General features: G+C 67.1%; 2 protein-coding genes across 2 annotated transcripts in view; one reads left to right on the top strand and one right to left on the bottom strand.

The window, feature by feature from the left end:
- The window catches only part of CDH15 (cadherin 15), a 14,274-nt gene extending 9,442 nt beyond the window's left edge, over positions 1 to 4,832 (top strand). The window contains exons 3-14 of the mRNA XM_019505251.1: positions 567 to 722; positions 855 to 999; positions 1,709 to 1,866; positions 2,190 to 2,318; positions 2,426 to 2,611; positions 2,762 to 3,015; positions 3,112 to 3,254; positions 3,365 to 3,601; positions 3,691 to 3,930; positions 4,020 to 4,156; positions 4,230 to 4,394; positions 4,635 to 4,832. Coding sequence (XP_019360796.1) covers positions 567 to 722; positions 855 to 999; positions 1,709 to 1,866; positions 2,190 to 2,318; positions 2,426 to 2,611; positions 2,762 to 3,015; positions 3,112 to 3,254; positions 3,365 to 3,601; positions 3,691 to 3,930; positions 4,020 to 4,156; positions 4,230 to 4,394; positions 4,635 to 4,832 — 2,148 coding nt within the window. The remainder of the gene's footprint in view (positions 1 to 566; positions 723 to 854; positions 1,000 to 1,708; positions 1,867 to 2,189; positions 2,319 to 2,425; positions 2,612 to 2,761; positions 3,016 to 3,111; positions 3,255 to 3,364; positions 3,602 to 3,690; positions 3,931 to 4,019; positions 4,157 to 4,229; positions 4,395 to 4,634) is intronic.
- Positions 4,833 to 5,591: 759 nt separating this feature from the next.
- Positions 5,592 to 9,562, bottom strand: part of SLC22A31 (solute carrier family 22 member 31) — a 5,149-nt gene continuing 1,178 nt past the window's right edge. Inside the window, exons 2-9 of the mRNA XM_019505250.1 lie at positions 8,887 to 9,080; positions 8,652 to 8,806; positions 8,094 to 8,262; positions 7,512 to 7,657; positions 7,325 to 7,433; positions 6,907 to 7,121; positions 6,440 to 6,551; positions 5,592 to 6,323 (exon numbers count right to left, since the gene is read on the bottom strand). Of these exons, the coding sequence (XP_019360795.1) occupies positions 5,927 to 6,323; positions 6,440 to 6,551; positions 6,907 to 7,121; positions 7,325 to 7,433; positions 7,512 to 7,657; positions 8,094 to 8,262; positions 8,652 to 8,806; positions 8,887 to 9,080 (1,497 nt within the window). The 3' untranslated portion in view covers positions 5,592 to 5,926. The remainder of the gene's footprint in view (positions 6,324 to 6,439; positions 6,552 to 6,906; positions 7,122 to 7,324; positions 7,434 to 7,511; positions 7,658 to 8,093; positions 8,263 to 8,651; positions 8,807 to 8,886; positions 9,081 to 9,562) is intronic.

Here is a 9,562-nt window from a genome sequence, read left to right as displayed (position 1 = left end):
TAGAACACATTTTCCAGTTGCTGCTGTGAGATTTCATGAATTGCACTTGTGATCCTTACCCTCTGCATAGCTTACACTGTGCTAAAAAACATAAGGAATGACGCTTTCAATCGCCGTTTAGTTTGCTTCCATGTGTACATCCAAGGGGATTACAGTTTAAAGTTGCACAAGGACTTTTACAAACACCCTGTATAACACACACGCACATGCATGTGTAGCCTCCTCCATGGTACATGCATGCATGCATACATGCACCTGCCAACTTGCACATACACATCTACACACACGTACATGTGCACCTGTGCACACTAATCTACTGTTGTGTGCAAGGCCGCAGCCCCCCCCCAGCATTGTGCACAGGACCCCTCCCCTTATGCCCGGCCCTCACGGTGCAGGGGTGGGAGCATGCATGGGTGGGCAGCAGCAGGGCAGCTCAGTGGTGGGTGAAGCAGCACATGCCACCCTTGGGCATTTCCTAGGGAAGGGGGGGGTTGAGGTGGGGGCTGTGAGCATCCTGCAGCAGTGCCAGCCCCATTGCTTCCTGGGTTTGTCCCCCACCCTGCCAGATCAAGTCGGACAAGCAGCAGCCCGGGGGCGTCATCTACAGCATCAAGGGGCCGGGGGTGGACGAGGAGCCGCTGGGCATCTTCTCCATCGACAAGCTCAGCGGGAAGGTCTTCCTCAACACTGTGCTGGACCGGGAGCAGAACGAGCGCTTCCGTGTAAGCCTGGCTCCCCAGATGCCCCTGCAACACAGCCTCCTGTTGGGGTGCCACCTTCCCCTAGCCGGGGGGTTTGCAGCTGCCTGGGGGTGGGCACTGCGAGCTGCCGGTGACACCCTGTCCTGTGCCCAGCTGAAGGCCTACGCGCTGGACCTGGGGGGCAGGACGCTAGAGGACCCCACTGACCTGGAGATCATCGTGGTGGACCAGAACGACAACCGGCCCCTCTTCCGGCAGGAGGTGTTCACGGGGCATGTGATGGAGGGCGCCGAGCCAGGTGGGTGCATGGGGGCTGGCACTGAGCCAACGGTGCGCTTTGTTGTATGTGCCAACGATGCGCCCTGGGTGCCAAGAAGGCGACCGGCGTCCTGGGCTGCGTTGGTGGGAGCGGTGCCAGCAGACAGAGGGACGTGATTCTTCCCCTCTGTTCAGCGCCGGGGAGGCCACATCTGGAGTCCTGTGTCCAGCTGTGGGCCCCCCACTGCAGAAAGGATGTGGACACGTTGGAGAGAGTCCAGTGGAAGGCAATGAAAATGGTTGGGGGACAGGCCTGGTGAGGAGAGGCTGAGGGAACTGGGCTGATTTAGTTTGGAGAAGAGAAGACCGATGGGGGGGATTGAATAGCAGCCTCCAGCTCCCTCCCGGGGGGGGGGCTGCAAAGAGGATGGAGCTGGACTGGTTTCAGTGGGGACAGATGGCAGAACAAGGAGCAATGGGCTCAAGTTGCAGCAAGAGAAGTTGAGGTTGGATATTAGGGAAAACTTTGTCACTGGGAGGGTGGTGAAGCACTGGAACAGGCTACCCAGAGAGGTGGTGCAGTCTCCATCCTTGGCAGCTGTTAAGCCCCAGCTCAACAAAGCCGTGGCTGGGACAAGGTAGATGCGCCTGGTGCTGCTTTGAGTGGGGGGGTTGGAGTAGCTGTGACCTCCTGGGCTCCCTTCAACCCTTGTCTGTGATTCTGTAACCGTGTGTGTGTGTGTTTACAGGTACCCTGGTGATGACGGCAGAGGCCACAGATGCCGACGACCCTGACACGGACAACGCGGTGCTGCGGTTCTCCATCCTGGAGCCAGCCACCGGTGCCTTCCACATCAACGAGACCACGGGCGAAATCCGCACCGCGCAGGCCGGGCTGGACCGAGAGGTAGCAGGCCCTGGGGACCCGGCCGCTGCACTACGGGGTGGGGGCTGGGTGGTGTCCAGGGCACTTTGCGAGCAGAGCTGAGGTGCTTGGGGCAGCCCTGGGGTGGCACTGGCAGCGGCTGGGTGGGGGCTTTCGGTAGGTAGAGGTGTAGGGGACACAGGGCTGAGCATGGCTAATGCAGGGGTGTGATGGAGGGCAAGCAGGCAGCCCAACATGGCTCAAACGGGGTGCACCGGGGTGGGGGTGCCCAGGCCATGCAGAGGCAGGCATTGGGGGTGCAGGGCCACGCTGGCAGTGCCAGGTGGTGACCCATGCCCATCCAGGCAGTGGCCGTGTATAACCTGACGCTTCAAGTAGCTGACATGTCCGGGGACGGCCTCACCACCACGGCTGCCGCGGTCATCTACGTGGACGACATCAACGACAACCCGCCCGAGTTCACGGAGGACGAGGTAGGGGCTGGAGCCTCGGGGCTGGGGCCGGACGCCCGGGTCCCTTTCACCCCACTGGGGGCCGGTGGGAGCGGGGCAGAGCGGAGCAACCCTGTCCTCTCCCGCAGTTCTCCCTGGAGGTGGCGGAGGATGTGCAGGGGGCCGAGGTGGGCCGCGTGCTGGTGCACGACAAGGACCTGCCCGGCTCCCCCAACTGGCTGGCACGCTTCACCATCCTGGAGGGCGACCCCGAGGGCGTCTTCGCCATCCGCACCGACCCCCGCACCAACGATGGTGTCCTCTCCACCGCCAAGGTGAGGGCTACTGCAGAGATCCCCACCCTGGTGCATGCATCCTTGCACAGGGTGAGGTGGCACAGAGTAAAGGGCACTTCAACTTCCTTGGGTGGGCCGGGACCCTGCTGGATGACAGCACATGACTCCACGCTGACCCTCTCTACCCAGGCGCTGGACCACGAAGTCCGGGACCGCTTCGCGCTCACAGTCTCGGTGCAGAACCAGCAAGTGCTGGACCCCGCGGCCCCGCCGAGCGCCCGGGCGCTGGCCACGGTGCACGTGCACGTGCGAGATGTCAACGAGGCGCCCATCTTCCCGGAGAACCCACGCTTGGTGAGCGTGGCCGAGGGGGCGCCGCCTGGCACCGAGGTCACTGTCTACCGCGCCAGCGACCCCGACATCCGCCAGGCCCAGGCTCTCAGGTGAGACCCACCCCAGGGCAGGGACCACCCCTCACCCTGCACTAGGGATGCCAAGGGGTCAGGGGGCCCCGGTGACCAGTCTCCATCTGCCCCCAGCTACTCCCTGGCCTACGACCCAGCAGCCTGGCTGCGGGTGGAGCCGGGCTCCGGGCGGGTGCTGATCACGCGGGAGCTGCCGCGGCTCTCAGCCTTCCTGCAGGGAGGCCTGTACACGGCCCTCATCCTGGCCAGCGATGACGGTAAGACCTGTCCTCCCTGCCCCGCAGCCCAGCTGCCCCCTCTCCCCAGCCCAGGGCAGTGGGGCAGTGCCAGGCCCTGACCCCTGGTTTATGCACTCCCTTGCCCCCAGGTGAGCCTCCGCTCACAGCCACGGGGACCCTCTCCATCGAGATCTGGGAGGTCAACGACCACGCGCCCGTCCTGACCCCGCTGGCCGGCGTCGTGTGCAGCCAGCCAGGCCAGGGCCGGCCCCTGCTGCTCAGTGCTACCGACGAGGACCTGTCGCCCCACGCCGAGCCCTTCAACTTCAGCCTGGGCTCCGGCGACCCCCAGCTCGCCCGCAACTGGACCCTCAGCCGCGTCAACAGTGAGGGGCTGGGGTTGGTGCAGGGGGGGCAGAGCCTGGTCAGCGGGGCATGCATGGGCACCGTGTCCCACACCTCTCCCTGCCCGCAGAGACCCACGCTGCGCTGAGGCTGCTGGCGGAGGTGCCTGAGGGGCTCTACATGCTGCCCGTGCTGGTCTGCGACTCGGGGATCCCGCCGCAGGAGCAGAAGCAGCTGCTCAACGTGTCCGTGTGCCTCTGCGGGGACGGCGGTACCTGCTGGGAGGGGACGGCAGTCGCCTCCGCGGTGGGTGCCGGCCTCAGCTTCGAGGCCCTCATGATCGTCCTGGGCACCATCATCCTGCTGCTGCGTAAGTGAGATAGCGGCCCCGACCTTGCCCCGCTCTCCCCCCGCTCCCCCCACCCCAGCCCCACGCGCCGTGTCCGTCTGTCCCGGCAGTGCTGGTCCTGCTGGCCGCCATCGGGGAGCGGTGTCGGCAGCGCGCGCTGCGCAAGGGGCTGCTGGCGGGGTCTCGGGATGACCTGCGGGACAACATCCTCAACTACGACGAGCAGGGCGGCGGTGAGGAGGATCAGGTGAGACCGGGGGGATCTGAGCCCAGCACGGGCAGGAGCCCCTGGGACACCCCTAACCCCGTCCTCCCCGCAGGATGCCTATGACCTCAACCAGCTGCGCCACCCCGAGCTGTTCCCGCCGCCGTCGCCGCGGGGCAAGCAGCCGCTCCGCCGGGACGCACCGTACAGCTACGGCTCCCCTCTGTACCCCCGGCGCCTGCCTGCCGGCCCCTCCGACATTGAGGACTTCATCAACGAGGTGAGAGGAGGCAGGTGGGCCACGGGGTCCTGTCCAGCTCCCAGGGCCGTGGCTCTGCTGCCCCACTAGGCCCCGTCCTTCGTGTGCAACAGAGCTAAACTTGAGAGAGGAAGATGCGCTGACTGCCCAGCCCACGGCTCCCTGGTCCTTGAACATACCCCCAGCTCTGCAGGGCACTGCCAGGCACGTGCACCCCGCTGGAGGGCCCTGCTCTGCCTGACCTCCTTCCTGCACCCCCAGGGGCTGGACGCGGCCGACAGCGACCCCAGCGTGCCTCCGTACGACACAGCTCTCATCTACGACTACGAGGGCTCGGGCTCCGTGGCCGGGACGCTCAGCTCCATCGTCTCCAGCCTGGAGGACGGCGACCAGGACTACGACTACCTCAATGAGTGGGGCCCGCGCTTCCGGCGCCTGGCGGACCTGTACGGGCAGTAGGGGCGGCCGGGGCGCCGCACCAGGCTGCACCGCTCCAGTGTGCGGCACGGGCGGCTGCGGCACAGGGGGACTTTGCTTTCAGTGACACACGTGCACTAGGGTTTTCCCAGCTTTCAACCCTAAACCTGCAAGTTTTTGCACAGGGGAGAAGACCCCCCAAGCCCCTGTTGCATGGGACAGCGGCCCGCTGCCCTGGCCCTAGCCCCCCAGCCAGGCTGGGAGAAAGCACCTGTGCAGTACAGCGGAGGCTCAGGCCCGGGCCCTGCTCCTGGCTGCAGCCCGTGGTCCATGGAGCAATACAGGGCAGGGCTCTTCCTTGCAGAGGCAGAGCAAGGTGGGAGGGAAGGGGATCATTTACCCATGCCGGAGGGACCCCTATGCTGGACTTCTGCAGCAGCGATGGAGCCAGCCTTGGGAGCATCTGGGCCAGGGGTTGAGAGCACAGAAGCCAAAAGGCAGGGGTAGGGGCAGGGGCAGGGGCAGGACCACAGCCCAGACAGCAGCTGAGCAAGCAGCACCAGGCTGGGGGCAGCAGGAGAGGACAAAGGCCCAGGCAGGTACCGGACAGCAAGGGGCACAAATACGGCAGGGAAGGGGACTTGGAGCCTGGAGAGAGGAGCCAAGACCACTGCAGGCAGCCCTAGCACCGTGGGGGCAGGCCGAGGGGGTGGGGACGTGCACCCAAGGCAAGGGAAGGCCCCTGGCCGCTGGGAGCCAGGACAGCCTGGGAGAAATAAAGCAGAGCGAAGCCCGGGCTAGAAACAAGGCACTTTATTGGCAGCACCGGGCACACAGGGAGCGTCACCCCCCACCCCCAGCTCGGGCCTGCCGGGGTGAGGTCTGCCCCTGGCCTGCAGGGTAGGGGGACAGGTACCGTGTGCTGCACGACCGCCCAGGCGCTGCACGGGCAGGGACACAGAGGGTCTGTCCTGAGCACAGTGCGGGCACCTTGCAGCCCGTGGCGTACACTCACAGGACCACCCCAGCGCCCAGATGCCCCATGCAGCCCCCAGACCCCCCCGGGCTCCACACCTCCCTCCCCACGGCCAGTCGCAGCTCCCCCACTTCACGTCCATACCGAACACTGGACCCAGCTATGTCCCCAGACAGGACCCATAGGCACGGGGGGTGGCCGGCAGCAGGCGAGGGCCCCGGTGCGTGGAGCCCAACAGCTTCTTGGTGGCCGTGACAAGGCGGGCATAGCTCTGGGAGTCATCCTGGCTGTGGGACAAGAGCAGGGGCAGCCGGTCCTTGCGGCGTGAGGCCTGGAAGAGCGCAGGGCGGCGCTGGCGCTCCCCGTCCTCCAGGGACTCGGGCAGGGCCTTGCCCTTGGTCTCAGGCAGCAGCATGATGCTGAGCACGGAGAGGATGGCAAAGGAGGCGAAGACTACGTGGTGTAGGAAGAAGCCACGGCTGTTGCGGATGGCCATGATGGGCGCCGTTGCCTGGCCCATGAAGCTGGCTGCCAGGATGAGGCCCAGGCCCGAGCCCCTGCAAGGGAGAGCAGGCTTCAGCATCTAGCCACGGGGGAGGGGGGAAGTAGGTGCCACAGCTCAGCGCTGCCATGTGCCCACCCCTGAAGGGGGCAAAGCAGGGCCCTCTCTTACCTGAGCACAGTGGGGAGCACCTCGCCAGCAAAGAGGATGCTGAGCATAGCAACGGCATGCGAGGATGTGATGCCCAGGACAGAAAGGGTCAGCACCACCGAGTCCAGCAGGTCTGGGGGGGAGGGAAGCAGTTAGGGTGCATTGTGGGCAACAAGTGGGTCTCCCCAAGCCTGGAGCAGCAGGCTAGAAATAGAAAGCAGGACCAGCGCCATCCATGGGATGCTCCAGAGACCCAAGGGTGGGAGAGGAGAGGTCTCCCACGCTATATCCCAGCACTGTGTGCACAGCCACCCATGGGCTGCGGGGGGGTCCCCCATCACCCTGGAGCGCCCAGGGGCACTCAGTACAGGCAGCAGGAGGCTAGAGGGGGTGGACTCCCAATTCCCCTGTGGCCCAGGGAGCACCCCTGCATCACGCAGGGCAGAAGTGGAGCCCGAGGGGTGTTCATGAGCCGCCCCACGCCTTACACTGGGTGAGCGCCAGCAGCAGCAGCGAGGCGATGCCCGTGAGGATGGTGCAGAGCAGCAGCATGGCCCGCCGCCCAAAGCGGTCCACAGTGAGGCAGAGGCAGAGGCAGGCCACGGCCTCGGTGGCCGCCAGCAGGAAATAGGAGAAGTAGAAGCGGGGCGGGTAGGGTGCCAGGTTGCGGGTGAAGCAGTGTCGGATGCCGTTGCCGATGAACCTGGGGGGGGGGAATGTATGTGCACACGTGTGTCCCTGTCACCTTCCAGCCTCAGCCTGGTCCGAGCCATGGGGCTGGGACTGCAGAGGGGATACAGGGCAGGATGGAGCAGCTCCAGCAGGCACAGCCAGGACGAGGGGCACTGAGGAAGAAGTGGGGGGGACCCCAGCAGCCCCCCGGTGCCCACGCGGTGGGGTCCTTACGCAGTGAACCCCAGGATGAGGCTGTTCTTCCAGATGACGCGCGTGTCGACGATCTCGCAGACTGAGTGGTACCGGGGCAGTGGGGGCCCCTCCGACAGTGAGTCCAGCTCTGCTGGTGCAAGGGGGCAGGGTCAGCGTGGGCAGTGGGGCGGTGGCGGGCTCCAGCCCCAGCACCCCCGGCCCTCACCTGTGAATAGGTGCTCCCGGCTGTAGAAGTCGTCCCCCAGGGTCACGCCATTGCCCTCGGCCAGGCACCGCAGGACCCTCCTGCCCTTGTCCAGCTGCCGCGTGGCCAGAAGCCAGCGGGGCGACTCCGGGAAGAGCCAGGGGCAGCTGTGGGGGTGGCAGCACCATCATCAGCGGGGGCCCAGGGAGTGCTCCAGCCCCTCACCCAGCTCCAGCCCCCACCGGCGGCATTAGGGAGAGAACAGGAGCAGTCCCAGCCCCTCCTCCACACCAGCCGGGGCACAGGCCCTACCACACTCATGCCCCATGCCCAGGGACGCAGCAGGCCCCAGCTCCACGAGGCACCCAGGATAGGCAAGCCCTGCCCCAGCCCCCACTCTTCCCCATCCTTGCATCACCCCCCAGGTCTGCCCAACAGCTCCAGCCTTGGCAAATATTTACCCGTGGCGCCCGCCCGCAGCACTCGAGATGGAGGGTGTGGGCAAGCTTTGATCCACACCGGCCGTGGAGAGGCTGGAGCTGCACTTGACTGTTCCCAGGGGCCCAGAGCAACCCCCATCCGGCCGCAGGCGCCGGTCCTTACCTGGCGCAGACGGCCAGCACTGCCAGCAGCAGGGTCACGGCGCCCTGCAGCACCCGCCACTCCTGGCACAGCACGGCCAAGCCGGGCAGCAGCAGCTCCCCTGCCACCCAGAAGAAGCCGGCCACCATGACCACCATGAGGCGGTGCGGGGGGTCACACAGCTCCAGCCCTGGGGAAGACACAGGCAGAGGCTGCCCAGGTTGGCTGCGTGGGAGCCCCAGGCATCGGGCTGAGACAGCCTGGCGCCAGTGCCCCGCATGCCCTGCTGCAGACCCAGGCTCCCCCCATTGCAAAGCCCCAGCCCTATGGGTGAGGCACCCTCTGCCCCATACCAGGGCCCTTGCAGGGGGGATGAGCAAAAGTGGCCCCCAGACAGTGCTGAGCTCTGCCCCGGCTGCCCAAGGGGGTAGGAGCCGGGGGCTGCATCTCCCTGCGCAGCGTGGCGCTTTCACGCCTGCAGAAGCAGGGAGACAACGTTGGCATCAGAGCAGAGGTGCCTGGAGCCGGGGAAGGTGCGAGCGGCCGAGCGGGCCCTGGCCGGAGCAGGGGGACACTCACGCGCAACGTAGAGGGCGAGGAAGGCTCCGGCCAGCGCGGCCCCCAGCAGCAGCCGCAGCACCAGCAGCATGACATAGTCCGGCGCCAGCGCCACACCGACGCCCAGCGGGGCCGCGAGCACCAGGGAGCCCACGAAGCTGGCGCGGCGCCCGAACCTGGGGAGGCCGGGCAGGGCCGTGAGGGCCAGGCGGGTGCACCCAGGCGCAGGGGCGCGAGCGCGGGGCTGGGCCGTTACCTGTCGCAGGCCAGGCCCAGGAGGAGGCAGCCGCACAGCCAGCCCAGCAGGTAGGTGGTCTGCTCCAGAGGCACCTTCCAGTGGTTCGAGCACACCAGGTCCCACTGCGGGGGAGCGGCTGTGAGCTCCCTGCTGCTGCAGGGCTGCCGCCAGCACCGGGGCACAGCCCGGAGACCCTCCTCCCTCAGCCCCGGCTGCCCCCGCCCCGCAGGAGCGCGCCCGAGGATGCCAGCGGGACCCGCGCCCCCGCACGCCCACCGAGGGAACCCAAGAGCAGCCCCAGACTAGGCCCGTGCCCGGGTCCCGTCGGAGGGCAGCGACCCAGGTCTGGGCAGGGTTTGCCCCGCCCGTCTCCCGCTCGCGGCTGGTCCCATTCAGAGGCCGTGCCCCTCGCGCTCGACGGGCAGACCGGTCCCGTCCCCTGCCCGGGCCCAGGGCCAGCCCCGAGCAGCCGCAGGGGCACGGCCACGCACCCGGGCACCCTCCCATCACCCCGCGCTGGCACCATGTAGGAGCCACGCGCCCCCCTTGCCACCCGGGACCCTGCCCCCGAAAGCCACGGAAGCAGCCGCCAGGGAGGGCCCAGCACCCTGCTGCTCCAGCCCCGCTCCCAGGGCGCAGCGCCAAGCCCCCGGCCCCCGGCGCAGGGACCCGGGCGAGGCGGTCCCAGCTGTGC

This window comes from Gavialis gangeticus, unplaced genomic scaffold (assembly GCF_001723915.1).
Source record: "Gavialis gangeticus isolate Ggan-Ray unplaced genomic scaffold, GavGan_comp1, whole genome shotgun sequence".
Classification (NCBI taxonomy): domain Eukaryota; kingdom Metazoa; phylum Chordata; order Crocodylia; family Gavialidae; genus Gavialis; species Gavialis gangeticus.
The sequence above is the reverse complement of the archived record's forward strand: the minus strand, read 5'-3'. Positions and strand labels throughout refer to the sequence as shown.